This window comes from Poromitra crassiceps (assembly GCF_964638095.1).
Source record: "Poromitra crassiceps genome assembly, chromosome: 26".
In the NCBI taxonomy this organism is placed as follows: Eukaryota; Metazoa; Chordata; class Actinopteri; order Beryciformes; family Melamphaidae; genus Poromitra; species Poromitra crassiceps.
In genome coordinates, this window is record NC_139640.1 from 9,527,562 (window position 1) to 9,555,137 (window position 27,576).

The following is a 27,576-nucleotide window of genomic DNA, read 5'->3' on the forward strand; positions in this document are numbered from 1 at the left end:
ATGTTATGTTATGTTATGTTATGTTATGTTTTGTTATGTGATGTTATGTTATGTTATGTTTTGTTATGTTATGTTATGTTATGTTATGTTATGTTTTGTTATGTTATGTTATGTTATGTTATGTTATGTTATGTTTTGTTATGTTATGTTATGTTATGTTATGTTATGTTTTGTTATGTTATGTTATGTTATGTTATGTTATGTTTTGTTATGTTATGTTATGTTATGTTATGTTATGTTATGTTTTGTTATGTTATGTTATGTTATGTTATGTTATGTTTTGTTATGTGATGTTATGTTATGTTTTGTTATGTTATGTTATGTTATGTTATGTTATGTTATGTTATGTTTTGTTATGTTATGTTATGTGATGTTATGTTATGTTATGTTATGTTATGTTATGTTATGTTATGTTATGTTTTGTTATGTTATGTGATGTTATGTTATGTTATGTTATGTTTTGTTATGTGATGTTATGTTATGTTATGTTATGTTATGTTTTGTTATGTTATGTTATGTTATGTTATGTTTTGTTATGTTATGTTATGTTATGTTATGTTATGTGATGTTATGTTATGTTATGTTTTGTTTTGTTTTGTTATGTTATGTTATGTTATGTTATGTTATGTTTTGTTATGTTATGTTATGTTATGTTATGTTATGTTATGTTATGTTGTGTTGTGTTATGTTATGTTATGTGATGTTATGTTATGTTATGTTATGTTATGTTATGTTATGTTATGTTATGTTTTGTTATGTTATGTTATGTTATGTTATGTTATGTTTTGTTATGTGATGTTATGTTATGTTTTGTTATGTTATGTTATGTTATGTTATGTTATGTTATGTTATGTGATGTTATGTTATGTTATGTTGTGTTATGTTATGTTATGTTATGTTATGTTATGTTTTGTTATGTTATGTGATGTTATGTTATGTTATGTTATGTTTTGTTATGTGATGTTATGTTATGTTATGTTTTGTTATGTTATGTTATGTTATGTTATGTTATGTTATGTTATGTTTTGTTATGTTATGTTGTGTTGTGTTGTGTTGTGTTGTGTTGTGTTATGTGATGTTATGTTATGTTATGTTATGTTATGTTATGTTATGTTATGTTATGTTTTGTTATGTTATGTTATGTTATGTTATGTGATGTTATGTTATGTTATGTTTTGTTTTGTTTTGTTATGTTATGTTATGTTATGTTATGTTATGTGATGTGATGTGATGTGATGTTATGTTATGTTATGTTTTGTTTTGTTATGTTATGTTATGTTATGTTATGTTATGTTATGTGATGTTATGTTATGTTGTGTTATGTTATGTTATGTTATGTTATGTTATGTTTTGTTATGTTATGTTATGTTATGTTATGTTGTGTTATGTTATGTTATGTTATGTTATGTTATGTTATGTTATGTTATGTTTTGTTATGTGATGTTATGTTATGTTATGTTTTGTTATGTTATGTGATGTTATGTTATGTTATGTTTTGTTATGTTATGTTATGTTATGTTATGTTATGTTTTGTTATGTTATGTTATGTTATGTTATGTTATGTTATGTTATGTTATGTTTTGTTATGTGATGTTATGTTATGTTATGTTTTGTTATGTTATGTTATGTTATGTTATGTTATGTTATGTTATGTTATGTTATGTGATGTTATGTTATGTTGTGTTATGTTATGTTATGTTATGTTATGTTTTGTTATGTGATGTTATGTTATGTTATGTTATGTTATGTTATGTTTTGTTATGTGATGTTATGTTATGTTATGTTTTGTTATGTTATGTTATGTTATGTTATGTTATGTTTTGTTATGTTATGTTATGTTATGTTATGTTATGTTATGTTATGTTTTGTTATGTTATGTTATGTTATGTTATGTTATGTTTTGTTATGTTATGTTATGTTATGTTTTGTTATGTTATGTTATGTTATGTTATGTTATGTTTTGTTATGTTATGTTATGTTATGTTATGTTATGTTTTGTTATGTTATGTTATGTTATGTTATGTTTTGTTATGTTATGTTATGTTATGTTATGTTATGTTTTGTTATGTTATGTTATGTTATGTTATGTTGATTCCATTGTGTTGTGATGTGTGAATGTGTGTGTCCAGCGCGTCCTCTGCTGGCAGCTTTATGAAACCTTTCAGTTCAGTTTCTGTTTCAAAATCACTCTGAGAGGGAACTGCACTAAAACGATATGAGAAGACATTTTCATAAAATGTTCCAGTATTTTTTGTCTGTTTTTTTTTTTTTATGCCCAAGATCAAGGACCATGCATTCCTGTGACATCATCAAATTGCTTATTTGAGCGGTATACCAACAAGGCATTGTTCTTTGACCTGCGAAATGCATTCATTGATCCTTATTTAGATAATAGGGGGTTAAATAAAACAGGGGGAAGAAAATAAATACATTTTAAATTTTAAATAATTAATTTTCAGTAAATTTGAATCATTATTGTCCTAACATGTCAATTTGTAGGCAGATAATTTGATGATGATCGTCTGCCTGCTAGAAGTAGATGAAATGTGTTTGTGACCACAGAGTCGGAGAAGACTGCATGGATACACAGCATGAACACAGAGCGCAACAGAACAAATTAACATAGAAAACACAGTACCAATGTTAAAACTATGAGTGAAATAAAAACAATTAATAGCCAGTGTTTTTTTCCGTTTTTTTCCAGCTTTTTCTTATTTATTTTTTTATTATACATAAGCTGAAAAACGACTCGGTTGTTGAGCCAATCAGTGGATATAAAGTGGGGAAGTCATCGTCCTCCTTGCTGAATGATGTTGGTGTTTGTATGTTGTTCTCTTTGTGGTACAAATTTCTCTCTTTTCTCTTCAAACTTTCTGCTTGCCTTGGACTGTTGATGGATAGTGTATGCCATGGAAATTAATCGTAAGTATCTCACATAATATGGCATATAAACTAAAAGAGGGCTTTCAAAATGTGTATTTATTTACTATCATTTAATGTCACCGTGACATTGCATTAACAACAATAGCTACTTCCGGGTAGACACCTGCCGATTGATTTAAATTGTGGAGATATCACAAACTTGTTTATTGTTTATTTCTGTTGTCTGTAACACCTATCTGACGTTTGGTTGTGCTTATTTTATTCACTGTGTCGAAAAACCAAATCTAACCAACAGTGACATCTCACCGTCGGTCGGACGACCTGAACAAAATCAGAAAAAATATACAATAAAATTATAAAAAAAATGGTTGCAGAATGAATTGATGCAAAGGCTGAAGTGTGTGCTTGTTTTGCACGCAGCACCGTGTGGGGACAACCTGTACGATGAGGACGGTAAAAAGCTGCCTCCCTGTATCCCTGGAGCCTGGCTCACCCCTGCCATCATGGCCTGTTACCTGCTGGTGGCAAACATCTTGCTGGTCAACCTCCTCATCGCCGTCTTCAAGTGAGTCCCAGACTCCCTTTTCAAGCTAAACATACACGTTTTCACTGCTAATTCTCCAAGCTAACTTTTACATCTTACAGTTTAGGCATTTAGACATTTACCCGCTAATTCCTATTCATTTAAAGACAAATAATGTGTTCTAAAATGTTTTAAGTCAAATATCCTTCCTTTCCGAGTTTTTAGTGGTTACGTCATTTAGAAATTCAAAGCAATAATCATCAGACTTTTGAACCCCGCCCCTTTTTGACCGATCATTCACAATGCATGAAAATGTTTTCTTTTATTCTGTTCTTGCACTTATAGAGTGCCAAAGTCAGCCCTCTTCCGGCCTAGGTATACGAACCACGGAATTTTCCGTCATTCATTTTCCCCATAGACATTTCATAAAATTCTTATAAAAAATAGTTTTACTTGGTCAAATCAAGCAATTCAGCTATATTCAGAATCAGGAGAGGCCATATAACATTTCACCTGGAAGGGGGGGGGGGGTGTAAATTATTTTACTATTTTTATAAGAATTTTACAAAATGTCTATGGAAAAAAGAATGGTGGAAAATCCCATATGGCTCGTATGCCTAACCCGGATAGGGCACGACTTTGGCATTATATTGCCAGTCTCTTTCTTTATCTTCTCATTCTCTCACAGCAACACCTTCTTCAAGGTGAAGTCCATCTCCAACCAGGTGTGGAAGTTCCAGCGGTACCAGCTGATCATGACCTTCCATGACCGGCCCACCCTCCCTCCGCCCCTCATCATCTTCCCCCACATCTACATCGTGCTGCGGCATCTGTGCTGCCGCTGCCGACGCCGGCACGAGGGCGAACACCACGACCGAGAGCGCGGACTACGTAAGAACTGCTCTGAGAGCTTCTTCTGGATGTGTTTCAAGAGCAGTTTGGGCAGCAGGGTGCAGTGAGGAAGAAGACTGCAGGATGTCAGGATTTGGTCATGGGGTTTCTAGAATGTCCTAAGAGGTGCTAGCCTGGTTTAACCCATTGATACCTGATGCAGCATTTGTGTGTGTATCCCTTTAAAGGGATACACACACAAATGAGGGATGTACACGCAAATGCTGCATCAGGTATCAATGGGTTAAACCATCCTGATAACATGATCTCACATTCTGTTTAGGTCTATGTATCAGTCTGGACTCCAAGCCGTCCACAGTCATTTCAGTGGGTGGGAGTACTTTACTTGCCTTGACAGACAACTCCTTCAGCCAATCAGTGTCGCCAAATCCAGTCCTGTTTAGATCCTATTCCTATTCAAAGACAGGCATGTTTGTAATGTCTGACAGAGCTGGTGCTGAATGCAGAGGAGCTGAAGAGCCTGTACGAGTTCGAGGAGCAGTGTGTGGAGGAGCACTTCTGCGAGAAAGAGGATGAAGAGCAGTCGTCCAATAACGAACGGATTCGAGTCACATCTGAAAGGTACAGTTGGAGGTAGAGGTCTTTGGGTATGCCTGAACCCCCGAATAACCGAGGGTCTGACCCGGACACAGCGGGATATCCCGGGTCCATTCTAAAGAAATCGGTTCTGTACGGGGTCTGGGTCTCAGCTTTCTAATAATAGACGGTTCGATCCCGTTCTGGGTATTACATTTCTGGGGCTTTTGGGGTTCTAGTTGGATGCACATCTGATATTAAGTGTTAGTATTAATTAGTATAGTATAGTATAGTATAGTATAGTATAGTATAGTATAGTATAGTATAGTATAGTATAGTATATTATAGTATAGTATAGTATAGTATAGTATGATTAGTATTTTAACCTACTGTACTATGGGTTGATATATATATATATATATATATATATATATATATACCGTATATATATATATATATATATATACAGTATATATATATACTGTATATATATATATATATATATATATATATATATATATATATATATATATATATATATATATATATATATATATATACATACATGTTCTGGGAGAAATATACACATATATATATGTATATACATATATATGTGTATATTTCCCCCAGAACTTTATTCTTCTCAAGCTGAAAGAGAGAATCTCTCTCCTTAGGGTGGAGAACATGGCCATGCGCCTGGAGGAGGTGAATGAGAGGGAGCACTCCATGAAGGCCTCCCTACAGACGGTGGATCTCCGCCTGTCCCAGATCGAAGAGTTCTCCACCCGGATGCTCAACGCCATGGAGAAGCTGGCTGGTATCGACCGGGCCGAGCTGGTCCGAACTCGCTCTGGAGCATCTTCCATCTGCGAGCCGTCCGCCCTGCTCCGCCACAGCAGCATCAACAGCGCCGACAGCTGCAGCCTCTACCGCCTCCACCTGGACAACGACGAGCGGCTCGCTGTGTCTGGAGACTTGGAGGCCGGCGAGAGGAGAGCCCAGCTCAGTCCTGAGAGACACGGGAGCATCAGTGAGGGAATTCCCATATCAGGTAGGATAAGACACGACAAGACGAGCAGTTGAGACACATCACGAGGGAAACCAGTGCGATGCTGCTTTGGCCCACAGAAATATGTCATCCCTGTGGTACTCTATTGGGCTGTTGAGGCAGCAAACTGACACAGCAAAGATGACTATAGCAAAAATGTCAAAAATTAATATAGCAAATGGTTGGGTTTTCAAACATAATGCAACTGACAAAAAGTGGAATTGTATGGATGGAAAGTACAGGAAAAAGTATGCATTAAAATATTGCAAGGGTCTGCAAAAATAATAGCACAGTTGTACTGAGGCAAAGAAAGACTGAAAAGAATGAAAACTAGATGTGAAAGATATGCAGCATAAATGAAAAGTTACAAACCTACCAAGATATAAGCAATATGCAACACATTAAAAGGATATGGATGTGAAGAAGACAGGATGTGAATTTCCATCTTATATGAGTTAAACGTGTGTAATGTTCACAGGTGATGGGAACTCCACTGTCAAGGAGTATGGGCTGACCTTAGAGGTGATGGGACAAAAAGACCGGACTCGTTCCACCTCCAGCGTCGACATCCTAATTTCCCCTTGCGACTCGGACCAGAGACTTGCAGAAACTCCTCCCACTTCAGCTCACTCCGCCCCCACTTCAATTGAGTCTGCCCCCGCTACAACTCAATCCGCCCCCAGTTCAGCTGAATCCGGCCCCAGTTCAGCCGAATCCGTCCCGGTCACGATGGACGCTGCCATAGAGCAAGCAGGACTGGAGAAAGTGGGGCCGGAGAAGACCAAACTAGAGGGCGCTGTTTCGTACCCCCTGGACAGGTCAAAGGTCATGAGCTACTTACCGTCTCTGGCTCTCAGTGACTCCCCGTCGTCCAACCGGAAGGCCATTAGTGGTATCATGTTCAACCCTGTGGACAGAGAAGAGGACTGGGCGACAGACTTCACCACAGCAGCCACCCGCTCAGAACAGGGCTTAAAGTCTCCTATTATGACTCACTGGGGAGCTCGCTTTGAGTACAAAGTCCACCCTTCCCCCTTTGGCCACATGCCCAAGGTGTCTGTAGTGAAGTCCGTCGAGAACGTACCCAACACCGGTGAAACTACCCAGGAAGTCGAAGGGATAACACCTAAGCCGTTTGCCGGAGAATGGGAAGTAGCAACGGCAGACAGCAACCAGGGTAACGGGGACGAGGAGGCATCAAAAGACACAGAACATTCACTGGTGGCTGAGGTCAGGATGTACCCAGCGCTCAGGTCCAAGAGCCTGAACACCAACCCTCGCAAGGGGAAGGTGAAGAAGGACAGTCAGGAGAAGCCCCGTTCAGCCAGCAGTGTCAAAGACCTGGGTTCAGCCAGCAGTGTCAAAGACCTGGGTTCAGCCAGCAGTGTCAAAGACCTGGGTTCAGCCAGCAGTGTCAAAGACCTGGTGGCAGCATTCAGTGGTCCAGGGGAAAAGACAGGTCGAGAATCCAGGACAGGCTCCCGAGACAGTTCTGGCTGTTGAGACTGGATGGCTGGTTTGAGCCAACTGTGGACTCTTAATAGAGGTCCAAGCACCGCAGGTGCTGGTAGTGGAGCAGCTATAGCTAAAAATAACATAACAATTGTGCATTTTGTGATAAAAGCATATAATTTGGTACAAGGCATTCCAAACAAAATTGGATATCCGGGCATCATGAATTTGGGAAAGAAAAAAGAAAAATATGCTTTTTTTGCAGTCAGACTAGCAGCCTATGGAAATTATAACTGCAAGAAATGTGTGTAGACTAATATGATCTTGGTGTCAAATCATGATTTTATTCATGAGGAATTCAAATTTGGATCTTTAGAATTGCTCTCACTATTCCACAGGTTAGGTTTGGGAAGTTATGGCAAAATCACTTATGTTGAGTCTTGAAATGCTTCTGAGCAATTCTAAAGTTCCAAATTTGAATCCCTTGTACTAAGAAATGTGTGATTTGACACAAGGATCATCCATATCAGATTAGTATACACAACTTTATTGCAGTTACAATTTCCATAGGTTGCCACTGCCAGTCTGTGGCCGTAATCCCTGATATAAGTGTACTAAATGATGAATTATATGCTTTTATCTCAAAATGCTCAATTGTTATACCCCACTATGGAACCCTATTGTATTTCTTTTCTCCGATAAAAGCAGGTGGATTCCTACGCCCCCCCTCATACAAACGTTGCAGATCCTCGACTACAGTATCTTCCAACAACCTTGGTTGATTCTGATGTTATGGCCCTGAAGTTACAAATTGCCTGCACTGTATACTTTCTGTTTACATACAACAAATACTTTTACAGGTAGGCTAAATCATACAGGAGAGGAGGGCAAACGGCACGGGAGGCTCGCTTGTGCAGCTCCTACTGAAGAGTAAATCCACTTTGCTATATTTTAAGGTTTGTGTCTGTGTTTTACTCTAAAACTTTTTTCTACGTTAACTTGATGCTGTTTTCTGTGTTTAACTGATGCAGTGGAAATTAAAGAAAGTGTAAAGCAAAATACTTTGTTGTCTGGTGGATTAAATTTGTCTGTAAACAGTATCAGGGTGATTATTTGATTTCGGGCACTTGAATAAAATCTCATAAAACCTGCCACCGACTGGACTTTATTCACAATCACTAGACAAGTATAGTCTCAAGAATTTACACAGAATGGTGAAAAACCACAACTTTGGTCAGCAGAAAAGTATTTCAGAATGCAACATGTCAAACCATGAAGAGGACATGAAACATTTAATCATATGACGAGTTCATTTGCATTAAAAAAAGACAGGACATACATGACACTGCTTTCAAGTCGGACATTTACCTAGATTTACTAGAAAGATTTCAGATTTTCCCCAACTGACGCTTCTTAATGACATCAGCTTGACTGTACAGTACAGTACAGTACAGTACAGTACAGTACAGTACAGTACAGTACAGTATGAGTACCCTACAGTACAGTACAGTATGAGTACAGTACAGTACAGTACAGTGAGGAGAGTACAGTTTCTAGAAAGGGAATCTTTTAAGATTCTAGCAGGGGCATTGTTTTAATGTCACTTAGATTTTTCAGTATTGCTCAGCATCTGAAGGAAAAACAAACGACTCAAAATAAATTAGTGAGATCCTAAAATTCAAAAGGAAAATGAGAGAGAGAGAGAGAGAGAGAGAGAGAGAGAGAGAGAGAGAGAGAGAGAGAGAGAGAGAGAGAGTGAATAAAGGTTTAAACTGATGTACAGTGCTGATTCTCTCTCACTGATGCCGTTCAGCCACCAGGGGGCAGCATCTGTCTGTCAAACTGCAGAGCACCTTGTGATCATTTCTCATTTGTATAATAATAATAATACTGCACAGCTTGGTTCAATATAAGTGTGTGTGTGTGTGTGTGTGTGTGTGTGTGTGTGTGTGTGTGTGTGTGTGTGTGTGTGTGTGTGTGTGTGTGTGTGTGTGTGTGTGTGTGTGTGTGTGTGTGTGTGTGTGTGTGTGTGTTGAACACAGAAGTTTATTTTTTCCTTCATTATTGTGATTACTATTATTGTTGTTGTTGTTGTTGTTGTTATATGAATGACCAAATAACTACATATTGAATTACATTTCATTAGACTACTTTTAGGTAATTAAGCCACATTAAACTGTAGTAACTTGATTGTTTTGGGGTAATTTACCACATTATTTTTTAATTCCAACTAGTCTATTTCTGGTTCCATCCCAGTGTTTTCCTCTTGGTTGTTGTAGGTTAAGTAGGATAAGCAGACTATTTATTTATTCATCAGTTTCAGCTAAATGTAAACCACTTTGAGCTCAATCATTTTCATTTGGGCATCTTGCAGAGATGGGGACTTGAGACTTGGTGACTTGGACTTGAGTCGACTTGAGTCCCTGTTTCAATCACTTGCGACTTGACTTGACAAAAACTGAATGACTTGAGACTTGACTTGGACTTGGAAGTTAAAGACTCGGGACTTGACTTGACTTGAGACGTAATGACTTGGATGACTTGTTTGTGTTCATCAGTTTAAATATTAAATATTAGCTTGTTCAATGTGTTCAAGTGTCTGTGTAAAGTTATCCGGTGCCCATGATAACCCATTCTCATTCAAATATCTTGAGGTGAGAGGTCAAGGGACGTCTTTGAAAATGGCAATGCAAAAATTTTTCCCTCGCCAAAATTTTGCCTATAACTAACTTTCTTTCTTTCTTTCTTTCATTCTTTCTTTCTTTCTTTCTTTCTTTCTTTCTTTCTTTCTTTCTTTCTTTCTTTCTTTCTTTCTTTCTTTCTTACACTTTCATGGACAGCATGAAGGAAGCAGAGCTAACAGACTTACCCTTGTTGTACAATGCAGTCAGTGACCCATACAGTGTTCACTGGAAATATGGTAAATTTAGTGAACAATTGTTTTCAGAAGACATGGAAAGAGTACAATGGCAAGGTGTGTTAGAGGAAGATGACCCAGAGCTTGCTCTGAAGCAATTTATGAACATATTTCTGTCAATAGCAGATAAACATGCCCCCATTAAGAGACATACGGTAAAGACAGTAAAATCTCTATGGATCGATCAAGAATTAAGAACAAACATGGTGCAGAGAGATGCTGCGAAAGTAGAAGCAATAGAATCTGGTTGTCTGGAGGACTGGTAGTGTTATAGAAAATTAAGGAATCAGGTAACAAAATCAAACGGAAAGAAAAAGAAATGCTATTTTCAAACGAAGATAAATGAGGTGAAAAATGACAGCAAATCACTATGGAAAATCATGAACAACGCTATGGGAAGAGGGCGGAACACTGCCACAGCCTTTGTCGAAGTTGATGGAGCCTTTATAACCAAACCACGTGACATTGCTCAGTATTTCAATGATTTTTTTATTGGCAAAGTTAACAAATTAAGGAAAGATACTCAGTCTACTGAAACTGTAAGCTGTAGCCTATATCCCCAATAGTAAACAAAATAATGAAGAACAAAAACTGCACATTTGTATTTAATCCTATTGAATCTGATAAGGTGAGGGAAATGCTGCTCTCAATTAAGGATGGGAAGCAGGCGGGCCTGGACAATCTGGATGGCAGACTGTTGAAAGTAGTAGCACACTTGATAACTGATCCCATTACACATATTTTTAATCAAAGTTTAAGAAGGGGAGTGTGTCCGCAAATGTGGAAAGAGGCGAAAATCATCCCATTGCCAAAAGATCCAAAAATAAACATAACGGGCGTAAATAGCCGTCCAATAAGTATTTTGCCTGTATTGGCAAAACTAATGGAAAAAATTGTATTTAATCAGATTCAAAATTATTTTTCTTCGAATGAGCTAATGACAGATTTTCAACATGCCTATAAGGAGGACCATTCAACAAATACAGCACTTACACAGATGATAGATGACTGTCTAACAGAGGTGGACAATAAGAGACTAGTTGGATCAGTATTGTTGGATTTCAGCGCCGCATTTGATATCATAGACCATGATGTACTGCTGGAGAAATTTGGCTGTTATGGCTTTGCACCCTCTGCTGTGAAATGGATAAGAAGTTACTTATCCGATAGAATGCAGAAAGTATTTTTTAACGGAAGTTTCTCGGACGCTGTACATCTGGACTCTGGAATTCCCCAGGGCAGTTGTCTGGGGCCTTTATTATATACCATTTATACGAATGACTTGCCAACAATTCTAAAAAAAGCAAGCGTCTCTATGCGTCTCTGTATTTGTCAGACACTAATGTGGCTGACTTGGTTGCGGCTCTAAACGAGGAGTTACAACTTGTATTAAAGTGGGTGAAGAGCAACAGAATGGTGCTAAATGTCTTGAAAACAAAATTGATCATATTTGGTTCTGATCACATACTAAAGTCAAGTCCTAAACTTAACCTAATTATGAATGAATTGCCAATTGAACAAGTTGAAGAGACAAAATTGTTGGGTGTTACACTGGACAGTCATCTATCATGGTCCACACATATTGAAAACATAACCAGGAAAATGGGTAAAGGGCTGGGAATGATAAGACAATGTGCTGCGCTTCTGACACCGTCCTCTGTTGTCCAGGTAGTCCAGGCACTGGTGCTGTCGCACCTGGACTACTGTCCAGCTGTATGGTCGAATGCAGATAAGAAAGACATGAAGAAACTACAAGTGGCCGAGAATAAGGCTGCACGTCTGGCATTGGGGTATAGTTACAGTAGCAGATCACCTACCATACCTATGTATAGGAAATTATCATGGCTAATGGTTGAACAAAAAGTAGCGGCTAGTCTTGTGTCAGTATTCAGAAATATATGTATTAAGAAAAAACCGAACTGTCTATATAAGCGTGTACAGTATACTAGGGATAGGCACGCACATGGAACTAGGAATGCGGTAATGGGAAGATTTACTACACCTAAACCACACACAGAAGCAATGAGAAATTCAGTGATGTATAGAGCAATGGGCTTATGGAATAAACTACCACCGGATATAATAGAAATTGAGGGAAAACTGGCCTTTAAGAAGAAAATAAAGATCCACTACTTAAAGGAGTACTGATGTTGATGTGTCAGAACGTTTTAATCACATAACATATGCATGTGTTTTAGTGTTATAGGTATGTGTATTATATTATAGTATTATATTCCTGTATACGTTTTTGCTTGTTTTCTTTTGTTTGTCTTAAACGTAAGATTTTAAAATGTTTTGTCTTTTACTTTGCATATTTGTAATGTATCTGTATTGTTTGTTTTGACTGTGGACCCCAGGAAGAGTAGCTGTTGCCTTGTGTAATGGCTAATGGGGATCCTAATAAACTAAACTAAACTAAACTAAACTGTGGGGAAGTTGTCAGTCAGCAAGTTAATGAATTGTGAATTGTAAACTAATAAATTAAATGGGTTGACATCAGACGATATGATGATCTGATTCTTATCTCTGATCACAAGATCCTATTGTTAGAGAAAGCATGCTGATGGCACGGTGGCTCAGTGGTTTTGTTGCCACTGTTGCCTCACAGCAAGAATGTCCAGGGTTCGAACCCCGCTCCGTCCCAGGTCCTTCCTGTGTGGAGTTTGCATGTTCTACCCATGTTTGTGTGGGTTTCCTCCGGGTGCTGCGGTTTCCTCCCACCATCAAAGACATGTATGTTAGGGTTAATACGTCAGTGCCCCTGACCAAGGCAACAGCAAAAGAACGGAGTTGGTCCCCGGGCGCTGCACTGCGGCTGCCCACTGCTCCTAGTTCTAAGAAGGTTCCTAGTAGAGGATCTGTCAAATGCAGAGGATGAATTTCTCCATGGGGATAAATAAAGGATAATTTAACTTAAGCACCAACATACTAATACTAATAATACTAATTATTATTTTTGCATATAGCCAGCATGAAGGAGTTCATACAGTATCTAATCTCATGTCAGGGTGAAGTAGTAGGCTAGTAGTAGTTTCAGATTCCATTTAGATTCAATATTTGTACTTTTTTTTTTTTTTTTCAGCCGATTTTTTTATCCCATTTTTATCCCCCATTAGTGCTAATTTAATTTATTTATCCTGGTTGCTGCTCCACCCTCTGCTGATCTGGGGAGAGCCGAAGCTGACTCCATGCTTCCTCCGAGACATGGGCAGTTAGCCAGCCGCTTCTTTTCACCTGACAGGGGAAGCTTCACCGGTAGGACATAGCACGTGGGAGGTTCACGCTATTCCAACCAGTTCCCCTTCCTCCGAACAGGCGCCCTTAACGACCAGAGGAGGAACCACATTAGCAACCAGGATATTGCATGTTTTGGTGAAGGGGGTTCCTATATGAAGGAAGCCCCCGGGAGGCACGGGGAGAACATGCAAACTCCACACAAGGCCCTTTTGACGACCCCACCCGGGCGGTGGGCACTCGAGGACATGCGGACGGGCACGCATTCCTTCAGCGTTCACAACGTCCCAAGTGGGAATCGAACCCAGGACCTTCGAGCTGTGAGGCGACAGCGCTTACCACTGCACCACCGTACCCCCCTCCATATTTGTACTTTTTGATTACATTTAGATAACATTTCTATGGTGCAATTACTTTTGAGTTACATCTTCACCCATAATATTTTCATCTCTTAGCATTTAATTTTATTCTCATCTGAACTTCCATGGCAAATTTGTTCAACTTGAAAAACAAACTTTGTGTGGTGTGAAGTTCACAGCCGGTGACATCGTCATCAGGTTCGGTGGAGTCGCCCTTTGGACTTCCTTCTCCATCTTCATATCACATGCTTTAAGGTTCAAACGTTCTTTATTATCCCAGAGGAGCAATTTGTTGTACAGCCAGCAGTAACCATATAATCATCAGACAAAGCCAAATACTGAGGTAACACTTTACAGGTTAGCATGACGGTTGTTACCAATGGATGCATTCGGTCTGGTCTTCTAGTTTCATAATGATATCAGTATATTATTATTATATTATTATTATAAATGAGTCTGCTACAGCCTCTGAAAGATAGTCATGTTGGCCACTGGAAATGTCTTGCAAAAAGGGCACAGTCAGAGGTTAAAAAGGCAGCAGTTTTGGCACCACCTGGGGGTCAACCTGTGCACGTCCCTGTGTGAGTGCAAGCTGGAAATGGCATCGTCATGATTGGATGACTCACTCATGCTCCTCCTTACTGCATTGTCATGATTGGATGACTGGCTGTCAGTCACACTCCTCTCACTGGATTTTTTTCCCATGGAGAAGGCACTTACATTAGTAGTTATTTAAGCATACAGTTATTTGACTTTTGTTTGGTTTGATTTCATTTATTTAATTATAATACAAATGAATTCATTTGTCATACTTTTTGAACAGGTTAGATGAATTGGTCAATAATATCACTACAGTATTAGACAGATAGGCTACTAATACTGTACCGTGTCTTTTCTCTTTATAAAGCAAGGTAAGACTAGTATCTTGGGAGGGGGGGATGTGACTTGAGACTTGGGACTTGACTTGCCTTAACTAAGGACTCGACTTGACTTGACTTGACTTGATATAACCTGTGACTTGACTTGACTTGACGACTTGCAAAAAACAAAATGACTTGGGACTTGCTTGAGACTTGGACCAAATGACTTGGGACTTGCTTGAAACTTGGACCAAAGTGACTTGGTCCCATGTCTGGCATCTTGTCACGTTTTTCTGACCATAGAGAGTTAGATTTAACTTGTCATTTTCACCACAGTATCTCCTTGTATCCCCCTGCTGCTTGAATTAAAAATAAGTTACAGCTCCCCCATTCAAATGCCATGACAACACTTCTCCATAGATAGCCAAAGTTACACCCACCTTTGGGTTAGGCATTTGCACCAAGAGATTTCATCCGCCATTTATTTCCGATAGACATTTCGTTAAATGTTTGTAAAAGCATAGTTTTACTTAGTAAAAGCAAACGATTCAGCTGTATTTAGAAACAGGAGAGACCATAACATTGCAGTCGGACCAAAACGTAAAAATATAGCGGATTATAATTTTTTTAGTTTTACTTTTTTAGTTTGGGTTTGAGTGAACTGTTCTATTGTCTCTCCTGAGCTGAATCGCTTGGTTTGACCAAGTAAAACTATTTTTTATAAGCATTTTACGAAATGGCTATGGGAAAATAAATTGCGGATGAAATATCTTGGTGCGCAAGCCTAACCCGGAAGTGGGCGTGACTTTGGCTCTCTTTACAGGCGGAGCAAACTTGAAAGTGAAAGTATGAAAATGTGTAGCAGTTTTCATTCCATTCAGACAGCGCCATTCAGATCTGCATTTTGAGAGAGCAGAGCAGCAGGAGGAAGACGGCTCAGACGGTTGAAACATGGTGAGTGTTATTACAACATTATCATTATTCGGTAACACTTTACAATAACGTACACAAATACTATAGTAGTTACTAGTAAACTAACCATTAACTAATAGCCAGTTAATGAGTAGCTAATGAAAAATTTGGCATTAGTCAATCACTAGTTAATCATAGTTAATGAGTAGGTAGTCATTAGTTAATGATTAGTATCTAATTTCCTGAGTAGAGTAGTTAATCATTACATAATGATTACTAAATGTCAGCTCGTGAATAGAGTAGTTAATCATTACTTAATGATTCCAAAATGTCAGTGCGTGAATGTATTAGTTAATCATTAGTTAATCATTAGTCAAGGTCACATTGTGAGTATAGTAGTTCAACATTAGTTCATGATTAGTTGTTAGTTCCTTAGTAGAGTAATTACTCATTAGTTAATGGTTAGCCAATGGTCAGTTTGGGAGTATATAGTTAATTGTTAGTTATTCATTACTTAATTACTTAATTATTACATGTCCATTTGTTACTCTTTTCGCACCCTAATATAAAGTGAAAGATATCCTTATCAAATAAACACTCCCTCCAGGTGAGATTCGAACCCTGAACCCCAAGATTGTTAAATTGTAAGTCTGGTTCTCTACCATCTGAGCTAACCAGCCTGTTATTTGGTAGAGCCATACTATAGGTCTGTAGAGTCAGAGACTAAGTATTATGTCCTATCCACATACTACTTTCTGTTCAAGTACTTATAGTTTTTAAGATATATTCCACCCAAATACTACCTTCTCTCCAAATACTTATAGTTTTAAAGGTATATTCCATCCAAATACTACTTCATGTCCAAGTACTTAGGTATGTTTCAGCCAAATACTACTTATGTCTAAGTACTTGTAAGTACTTGGACAGAAAGTAGTATTTGGGGGGAATATACCTTTAAACTATAATACTTGGTCTCCGGCTCTACATTCGATAGTATGGCTCTAACAAGCAACAGGCTGGTTAGCTCAGATGGTAGAGAACCAGACTTACAATTTAACAATCTTGGGGTTCAGGGTTTGAATCTCACCTGGAGGGAGTGTTTATTTGATAAGGATATCTTTCACTTTATATTAGAGTGCAAAAAGAGTAACAAATGGACAGGTAATGATTCAGTACTCATAAACTAAGAAGAAATTTAAGAAGAAATTTATTTAATGGATAGCCCCTTGAGATGCACCATCTCGTTTTCAAGGGGGTCCAACACAAAAACAGAACAATGCAACATGAACAAACATACAACACACAGCACACGGAGGCTCCATTCACCGACCCACCCACACACTCCCGTAACCCACAACAACCTACAAAAAAAAAAAAGTAAGAAGTTGATAGAGCGAGATAGTATTATGCATATTATACACATATATATACAATACACACATACTGTACTATATATATTATATTATATATTTCTATATATACCATATCATATTATATTATATATATCCGTATATATCCACGCACATACACATATACCGTATGTACATATTTACACATGCATGTATATACATATATACCATACACACATACTCATAGATATTATACAAACATTGCACAATGCACTAACGATTCAAACAGAGTGACCAAACAAGCAGTAATAAGGGGCAAGAAGACAATACCATTAAAAGCAGCAGCATGGTGTTTTGAGGAATGGTACTAGTGAGTTTTTAAAGAGGTGAAATGAGTTGATTGTTCTAAGGGTATTGGGCAGGTTGTTCCAATCAGAAGGAGCTTTGAATTTAAATGCACGTCTGCCAATTTCTTTATTAGTTCTAGGGATAAAAAAGAAAGGTTGATGCGTATGTCTAAGGGAATATGAAGAAGTATATGGAATTAGGTGTTGTTTTAAGTAGGAGGGATAATTGAAGTGAATGCATTTAAAAATGAATTGAAGCCAATTACAGAGTATGATGCACCACTTTACAATAGGGTACACAAAAAGAGTAACTAATGGACAGGTAATAATTAAGTAATGATTCAGTATTCATAAACTACTGAGTATGATGCACCACTTTACAATAGGGTACACAAAAAGACTAACTAATAGACAGATAATAATTAAGTAATGATTCAGTATTCATAAACTACTGAGTATGATGCACCACTTTACAATAGGGTACCCAAAAAGAGTAACTAATGGACAGGTAATAATTAAGTAATTAAGTAATGAATAACTAACAATTAACTATATACTCCCAAACTGACCATTGACTAACCATTAACTAATGAGTAATTACTCTACTAAGGAACTAACAACTAATCATGAACTAATGATTAACTACTATACTCACAATGTGACCTTGACTAATGATTAACTAATACATTCACGCACTGACATTTTGGAATCATTAAGTAATGATTAACTACTCTATTCACGAGCTGACATTTAGTAATCATTAGGTAATGATTAACTACTCTACTCAGGAAATTAGATACTAATCACTAATGACTACCTACTCATTAACTATGATTAACTAGTGATTGACTAATGCCAAATTTTTCATTAGCTACTCATTAACTGGCTATTAGTTAATGGTTAGTTTACTAGTAACTACTATAGTATTTGTGTACGTTATTGTAAAGTGTTACCCATTATTCTACTGTCAAAGTCTCTGACCGAGATTTAACTTATCTTCACCTGAAATACATTAAGAGATGTTTCTCAAAAGTAATGAACATATTCCAGTGTCAGTAATAGTAACACAGAAGCTGACGTGCGCCTGTAGCCTAGGCTACAAGAAGGCCGACATGATGCAGTTTATTATTATCACTTTATCCAGTTTTATTTATTTATTTATTCGTTTATTGAGCAGGGACAAATGCATTGAACATTATTTCATATGACCTACAAAACAGATGTCATGCATACAGGTTTCTAGCCAAGGCTAATTTGCAACCCCTGTCCCTGGTTAGGCCTTTACTATTAAAACAAAAGTTCAAAAAAATTAAAACAGTTGCCTACCAAAATGTTAAAAACGAACCATATAAAACAGAACAAAATAAAGACAAAAACAAAAAGCAAAAACACAAAACAAATAAGGACAGAAAACTCTTACACGGTTACCAGTTACACGGTTACCAGCTGATATTCTGGCCTCTTGGTCTGAGACTGGTACCATGAACCACCAGGAACCTTTTTAGTTACAAAGACATCCTGCATTCATTTTAGTGAATTTTAGTGCAGGTGAAAAACAAACTGAGCCAACAGCTTAGTTACAATTATGAACCTCAAATAAAACTACATGTGGGAGACAACACAATGACTAATGTTGAACCAATACTTATAAAGAATAGTCTAAGTGAATAAATACTAACTAATGCACTTATAAAATAGAAAATGATGTGTGGACATCAGGTCAGTGTCTGCAGGGTGTTGAATGAAGTGTACAGGTGTTAAACTACAGTAAAGTGTCTGAGATGTAAATTATTTATTAATGGACAAACTAATGACAGCTTCTCTCAGAGTCTCAGATCAAGACAGACATCAAACTGGATTAAATTAAACAGCTGAGTCATGTTGGCCTTCTGTTAAATACAAGCTCACATCAACATCTCCACTGTTTGGTTCAGATCATTATATCACAATTATGAGAATTATGAGATAATAACACATTTCTCAATAAAAAAGGCAGATCCACAGATTAATACACACTGTTTTTAATTAGACATGTTTAAAGAAAATACTGGTGACACTAACTTACCAGGGTAGTTCTGTGTGTGTGTGTGTGTGTGTGTGTGTGTGTGTGTGTGTGTGTGTGTGTGTGTGTGTGTGTGTGTGTGTGTGTGTGTGTTTGTGTGTGTGTGTGTGTGTCTACAGTGTTACTGAAGTCCAGAAGATGAGTGTGTGTGTGGAGGAAGAGGAGGGCGGGGCAGAGCCTCCAGCACTCAGCTGTCTGTCTGTGAGAGATCTTCATCCAGACTCCAGTAATGAACATGAACATGGACCCTCAGACACAAAGTAAGACTGCTTACACTGTAAGCCTGCAGTACCCAGTGTTGGGGGTAACTCATTACAAAAGTACTAATACACAGGGCCGATCCTGGCCATTTGGGTGCCCTAAGCGTAATTGTTCTGTGGTGCCCCCCCCCCCCCGCAAAATAAACAACTGCAATCTTAAAACCGAATACTTATTCATGCAGTATATTTATAGTTTGTGAAAGCTCAATCTTCAATAACAGTACATGATGGTATAATAAAAGTATATAAAATCAAGTGCCAAATATGTGCATTGTATTTTAATCCTGATCAAAAGTACTATCAAATATGAAGTGACAACACATGTAAGGTACATAAAGCTATACTATATACAGCAGTATGAATGCAGAATGATAGTGTTAGGATGGCGAGCAGGAGAAGAAGGTGGAGGCAGAGGCAGGCTTCAAGTTCCACACAGTTGTTTAATGTGAGAAACAAGGCCTTTTTAACATGTTACACACATGGGATACACACCTAACCCTAATAATAAAAGGACATACTGGTAAGGTGCAATAAGTTGCAGTTAGTAAATTGCACATCACAAATTGTGGTACTGCAGCATTGAATATTTAATGCACAGTCAGTTGTAGCATCAGAAAACTGTAAACAGTCTTGCAGTCATTCATCTAGTTTGACAGTTATTGAGTTGATTTGAGTTAAGCTGTGGACGGCCACTCCACAACTTAACTCAAACCAACTCTAAGTAACTGTCAAACTAACTGAATGACTGCAAAACTTTCAATAACTGTCAAACGAAAGACTGCAAAATCATTAATGAACGATACTAGTGTATCTCACATTACATTACATGTGGCAAACAAACAATTGTTAGAATTACTGTACATGTCAGCAAACAAGCGATTGTTAAACTGTACATGCAAGTAAGCAGGCAGATGCTAGAGCCTGTGAGCTTTATCAGCTTCTTTCTCATGAAGTTTCACTGATAATAAAATGATGAATGAGTCATTCATTTAGTTTGACAGTTATAGAGTTCCTCGGTGGACATATTTCAGCATTGACCCTGCATTAAGTTTGAAATACAGGGGAAATGAATTAGTACATGCATGCGAGTTGAATATTTTTCAAGACACCCAGAGGACACACAGGACCCCAGGAAGATTAGAGGTGCAGTCATGTCCTTCTAATGGGGATCCTTTAATAAACTAAACTAAACTAAACACATACCTGAACTGCTGGTGCTGGTTGACGATTGCTCAGGAGGATCTGCTTCCTCGTGTTCTGGTGTACTTCCTGCTCCTCTCACAAATTTCAGCATTGAGCCTGAATTAATTTTTAAATACAGGGGAAATGAATTAGCTATGCATGCAGAGTTAAATGTTTTTCTAGCCAGCCAGCTGCCCCCCCCACACACACACACACACACACACACACACATCACAACATGGCAACATGGCGCATGTAAAAGCCGTCCCTCCCCCCTAAACTAATCACAGACAGTTAACGTAGGCTCGGGTTACACACAGACCTTTGAAATTAAAATGCAACTATTCAACCGACCCCCGCCCCCCGCGGTCGGGGTTTTGCTCGGTCAGGCAGCAGCAATGCTATCAGCATGTTAGCTAGCAAGTTGTCTGTTAACATAGCTGGCCTGGCTAACTTGGCTAACGCTAATGTAATGGCTAACATCTAGCATGGTTTAAGCGAATTTTCCAGAATTCACCTACCTGCAATCGATGCCTGACAGTCAGCCCGCAGTTTCTTCTGTTTTCTTTTTTCCGCCCCCGACTCCTGCTGCCTTTTGATGCCCATTGCAGCGTACACGTACCATCTGACCAAATAACAGCAGCTGCTCCAGCTGCATTTTAAGTAGAGTATGCTAGATTGCAGAGCGAGGGCACCTGGTTGTGGAGGGGCGTGCCCTTAAGAGCACGTGATGCCCTACGCAGTCTGCGTACTCTGCGTAATGGGTTGGAGCGGGCCTGCTAATACAATTACTACTACTATTATATTATTATATGTGACCTGCTCCATCAAAATGAGTCGGATGTCGCGCTAATGTGTTTCTCTTGAAACGCGTTTTTATGAGGAAATGTTTATTTTGTCCGTTTTCGTATTTTACCTGATTCTAGTCAAATAAAGCCTTGGCTTTCATTCTGTGTAAAGATTATTGTGAAATTTGAACCATAAATATAGTTTTTAAGCTCTTAAAGGAAGCGTGAGAAATGTGAAAGTACACCGCTCTGCCCTGCTCTCTGACTTCAGGTTGCCGCCTCTCAGTCGCATTCATTTCTTGTTGCCAGATAAACGGGATAATAAGTACTTGTAAATGGTAGGCTTATAATAGGCTGCTGCAGGATTTAAAACGCTGTTTATAAAGTTAGTCAGAGTTGTATTGTGGAGTTTTGTTACTGGTTTGTTATTTTAGACTAGTTTGAGCAGTTTGTATAACGTTAAACCTTTTCAAAATCTGCCGCCGGGCGGACTAATCCGAAACGGCCTGGCAACCCCTCCCCGCAACCCGTGCCTCTCTGTCTCTGTGCCACTGCCTCCCTCTCCCAACCTCTCATGTTCGTCCACTAAAATGATTGATTCTCTGCATAGCAACATCTTGACCAGCTGTCATCATGTCCATGAATGGATGTATGGATTTCCCTCTGGCGTGTTTTAGAAAAATAAAAATAAAAGAAGCGAGTAGAAAACCGCGCCTCAGCTGACGATCCACGCCAGACAGGTGCCTTTCGTATGTGCCTTTCAGAAGAGGGAGTCAACACGTGAAAAAAGTATTGGAGCAGTTTAGGCAATTTAATAGGTGCAAGTGCAACAAGCTGACTACGTTTCGACACGCAAAGTGTCCTCAGAGTAAAAAAAAAAAGAAAAGTAGAACAAGCAAGTGTTTGTCATCTGTCAGTTTTGGCAGGCTGTGAAATGACAGGACTTAAAGTAGTAATAAAAATAGAGTCCGCACACTGGCAGCTGCTCCCAAATATTTATTTGACCACAAAAAAAAGTGACGTTTCAGCAAAGCCCTTCCTCAGACATGAATGTAGTGTAGGGACACACCCCTTAAGTACCCTTGCAGGGGTCACCTGACACATCATGTGATACATAGAATTAAACATACAGTGCACTTGTTTAATCAAATGGCAACTGGCAATATCAAAACGTAATTGTCTCAAAGGACAAGTAATAATGGACGTTTTCAGAACAACTTGAATATCACATAAACTAGGGTTAACTTATCAGGTATAAACCGTCATAATGAAATGTAATATTTAAGAAGAAAGTGTAATGTGAACTATTACAATGTGATCTCTACTACTTTGAACTTGTGGTAGTAGTAAAAAAGTATATGAAGATACCACAGCTGTGAAGAAAATGACACAGAACAGAGATACTAGACAGAGCAATATTCTTTACAATGTGGACATAATGAGATTAGCACACACAAAAGCACACCTACAAGCACACCTGCAAAAGGACTACAAATGACTACAAAAATGGCCGCAAGTCAAAATCTTCGTTCAGCCATTTTGGGGCTCGAGTGTCCAGGGTGAAAATCCAAAAGGCCTCTGTTTTAAGTAGTAGAGAGTTGATGTCACCTGCACGTACAGGGTGTTTAACAAGTTCAATGCCAGAGTATCTAAGAGAAGAAACATTGTGAGAAGCTTGTGTGAAGTGGACAGCCACTGGGCTTCTGATGTCATTGTTACGGATGTTGGATCTGTGTTCTGAGATTCTGGTCTTAAGTGGTCTGGTGGTTTTGCCTATGTAGGCGAGGCCACATGGACATTTGAGCATATAGATGACATTATTACTTTTACATGTTATCACTCCTTTGATGTTAAAGGGTTTTCCTTGTACGTGGATGAGTAAAAGTGGTGGCTTTGTGTGTAAAGTTACACTGTGTGCAGTTGCCGCATCTGTAGTTACCGTGAGGGATAGACTGTAAGAAGTGGGGCTGGGTAGGAGGTGGGAGGTAGGCTCTCACAAGCAGGTTTCTTAAGTTAGGTGGTCTCTTATAGACGATCCGAGGTGGTGTGTCAAGGGACTTGAGAGCTGGATCAGATTCTATAATGTGTGAATGATTAACGGTCCGCATCAACAGGGCTGAATCATTGACGGTGGTGGTGTAGTTAGGGATTGTTTGTTGTTGGTCATGATTAACGGTCCGCATCAACAGGGCTGAATCATTGACAGTGGTGGTGTAGTTAGGGATTGTTTGTTGTTGGTCATGATTAACGGTCCGCATCAACAGGGCTGAATCATTGACAGTGGTGGTGTAGTCAGGAATGTCATACCGAACCGACCTGGATAGCTAGGCTTAGATAGTGAGGTAATATGCAGTTGTGCGGTGGTAGCATGGAGGGGGGTGTTTCCAGGACGCTGGATTACACCGTTAAGCCTTGAAGTGATTACATGACAACATACCATAGCCTGCAGTACCTGATACAACCTGATTACATGACTACAGCTGAAGCAGACCATTTCACAGACCATTTCACAGCTGGGCTACAGTTGTAAACTTTTAGTTTTCATATTCGGCAGCCTGAGTCATGTTCACAAACTGGTTGTGAGAGGCCTCCAGATGGCTGGTCTACCTAAGAGAAGTTTTAAACAGCTAGTAAGGTATTGTTCAGTATCTGCTATTATTGGTAGCCGCTCAATATGGAGAAGGCTCTGCTTTTTGTGTTGAAGTGGATACTAACCAACATCTTGTATTACAGTGTAACTGTATCTGTCAACTTGCCACTGCCATCACCCTGTGTGGTGTTCCTTCTTTTTTGTATGCATTATTGTGGTTGCCAACTAGGCACATTTGTAACTAACTGTCTCCCAGCATCTGACTGCATTATTAGTGTTTATGTCCTTTGTACTCTGTATTTATGTGGACATAAATAAATCATTTAAATGTGTGTGTGTGTGTGTGTGTGTGTGTGTGTGTGTGTGTGTGTGTGTGTGTGTGTGTGTGTGTGTGTGTGTGTGTGTGTGTGTGTACAGTGTTACTGAAGTCCAGAAGATGAGTGTGTGTGTGGAGGAAGAGGAGGGCGGGGCAGAGCCTCCAGCACTCAGCTGTCTGTCTGTGAGAGATCTTCATCCAGACTCCAGTAATGAACATGAACATGGACCCTCAGACACAAAGTAAGACTGCTTACACTGTAAGTCTGCAGTACCTGATACAACCTGATTACACGAGAACATACCATAGCATGCAGTACCTGATACAACCTGATTACATGGCAACATACCATAGCCTGCAGTACCTGATACAACCTGATTACCTGACAACATACCATAGCCTGCAGTACCTGATACAACCTGATTACATGACAACATGTCAACTTATGAGGATGCTCAAAGTATTTGCAGCCCAACACAATGATGCAAACTATAGATCTGTTTCTGTGTTTTATCCAAAGTACTTTGAACAAATCATTTTTTTAAATATGAGTTTCTTGAAAGGGAAACTGTGAAGTTTGTAGCAGGGGGCCAGGATTAAAAAAGGATGACATGAAAGTATACTGCAGTAATAATAGGAAATGGTGAGTATGAAAATATATGAATACATATGAAAATGATTACATTTATGACATTATTAAATAGCATACTACATGTTTTGCTTTTATAAGAAATTAGGAAATCTGGCATCCTGGACACTTATCAAAAGTTCATGTTATCAAAAACTCCAAACAGAAAAACTGACAATGTGCAACACTGCATGTGCATGATTTGGCGTCAGTATTCACTAGAACTAATGATAGGTTAGCCTGGTAAAGCAGCTGGTCACTAGAACTAATGATAGGTTAGCCTGGTAAACCAGCCGGTCACTAGAACTAATGATAGGTTAGCCTGGTAAACCAGCCGGTCACTAGAACTAATGATAGGTTAGCCTGGTAAACCAGCTGGTCACATGAACTAATGATAGGTTAGCCTGGTAAACCAGCCGGTCACTAGAACTAATGATAGGTTAGCCTGGTAAACCAGCCGGTCACTAGAACTAATGATAGGTTAGCCTGGTAAACCAGCCGGTCACATGAACTAATGATAGGTTAGCCTGGTAAACCAGCTGGTCACATGAACTAATGATAGGTTAGCCTGGTAAACTAGCCGGTCAGGTGAACTAATGATAGGTTAGCCTGGTAAACCAGCCGGTCACTAGAACTAATGATAGGTTAGCCTGGTAAACCAGCCGGTCACTAGAACTAATGATAGGTTAGCCTGGTAAACCAGCCGGTCACTAGAACTAATGATAGGTTAGCCTGGTAAACCAGCTGGTCACATGAACTAATGATAGGTTAGCCTGGTAAACCAGCCGGTCACTAGAACTAATGATAGGTTAGCCTGGTAAACCAGCCGGTCACTAGAACTAATGATAGGTTAGCCTGGTAAACCAGCCGGTCACATGAACTAATGATAGGTTAGCCTGGTAAACCAGCCGGTCAGGTGAACTAATGATAGGTTAGCCTGGTAAACCAGCCGGTCACTAGAACTAATGATAGGTTAGCCTGGTAAACCAGCCGGTCACATGAACTAATGATAGGTTAGCCTGGTAAACCAGCTGGTCACATGAACTAATGATAGGTTAGCCTGGTAAACCAGCCGGTCAGGTGAACTAATGATAGGTTAGCCTGGTAAAGCAGCCGGTCACATGAACTAATGATAGGTTAGCCTGGTAAACCAGCCGGTCACATGAACTAATGATAGGTTAGCCTGGTAAACCAGCCGGTCACATGAACTAATGATAGGTTAGCCTGGTAAACCAGCCGGTCACATGAACTAATGATAGGTTAGCCTGGTAAACCAGCCGGTCACATGAACTAATGATAGGTTAGCCTGGTAAACCAGCCGGTCACTAGAACTAATGATAGGTTAGCCTGGTAAACCAGCCGGTCACTAGAACTAATGATAGGTTAGCCTGGTAAACCAGCCGGTCACTAGAACTAATGATAGGTTAGCCTGGTAAACCAGCCGGTCACTAGAACTAATGATAGGTTAGCCTGGTAAACCAGCTGGTCACATGAACTAATGATAGGTTAGCCTGGTAAACCAGCCGGTCACTAGAACTAATGATAGGTTAGCCTGGTAAACCAGCCGGTCACTAGAACTAATGATAGGTTAGCCTGGTAAACCAGCCGGTCACTAGAACTAATGATAGGTTAGCCTGGTAAACCAGCCGGTCACTAGAACTAATGATAGGTTAGCCTGGTAAACCAGCCGGTCACATGAACTAATGATAGGTTAGCCTGGTAAAGCAGCCGGTCAGGTGAACTAATGATAGGTTAGCCTGGTAAACCAGGATACTAGTAGGTGACAGATGTCCCGGCACACACAGTTTAAGAAAAAAATATCTTATTTATTGTGGGCAAACAAGGTGATGAACGTTTCGCCTAGAAGGCTTCGTCAGCATGACAATATGACAATGGACAAACATTATATACAGGGGTAGACACTGATCACAGCCAATCACTCACAGGAGGGGACTAATGGAGAATGGAGATCAGCCGTGTTAGGTGGCAGGCCAATCATCTTTATAGACATGCATAGATTATCAGGCTTCAGTCTAAAGAAATTCATCAATATGAAAAAGAAATATAGTTTGTCTTTGTACAATACAAGTGGGCTATAATAGTCATTTATAAAAGAAAACAGTATGGAAATAACTCTTGGACAAATATAATGAATATAATAATAGACTGGAAGGGGGGTGTGTGGCTGAAAACTGATCAGTACAAAAAACATGTAACAAATAACAGGGAATAAACCATATAACCTCAAACCATCTGTGAAAAAAGGTGAAAAATCAATAATGAACAAGATAATAAAGAAGATAATCATTTTAATCAAAAGGAATTAATATAAAGAAGGAATTATATAAAGAATGATATAAAGAAATCAAAAAACAAAAAACAGTAGGCTCATTATGCAATAGCAAATCTATAGAAAGCAGCCTAGCTGCAGTTCCTCA

At 38.8% G+C, this 27,576-nt stretch overlaps 1 protein-coding gene and 1 pseudogene across 2 annotated transcripts in view; both read left to right on the forward strand.

Moving 5' to 3' along the window:
• Positions 1-7,385, forward strand: part of LOC310798935 (transient receptor potential cation channel subfamily M member 1-like) — a 21,117-nt pseudogene extending 13,732 nt beyond the window's left edge. Inside the window, exons 10-15 of the transcript in view lie at positions 2,902-2,922; positions 3,304-3,448; positions 4,095-4,297; positions 4,747-4,879; positions 5,509-5,885; positions 6,361-7,385. The product of the transcript in view is annotated as a transient receptor potential cation channel subfamily M member 1-like (transcript). The remainder of the gene's footprint in view (positions 1-2,901; positions 2,923-3,303; positions 3,449-4,094; positions 4,298-4,746; positions 4,880-5,508; positions 5,886-6,360) is intronic.
• Positions 7,386-10,454: 3,069 nt separating this feature from the next.
• The window catches only part of LOC310798937 (NACHT, LRR and PYD domains-containing protein 3-like), a gene marked incomplete at both ends in the record, with an annotated part of 75,810 nt that continues 58,688 nt past the window's right edge, over positions 10,455-27,576 (forward strand). The window contains 2 exons of the mRNA XM_083661492.1: positions 10,455-10,478; positions 11,920-12,041. Coding sequence (XP_083517618.1) covers positions 10,455-10,478; positions 11,920-12,041 — 146 coding nt within the window. The remainder of the gene's footprint in view (positions 10,479-11,919; positions 12,042-27,576) is intronic.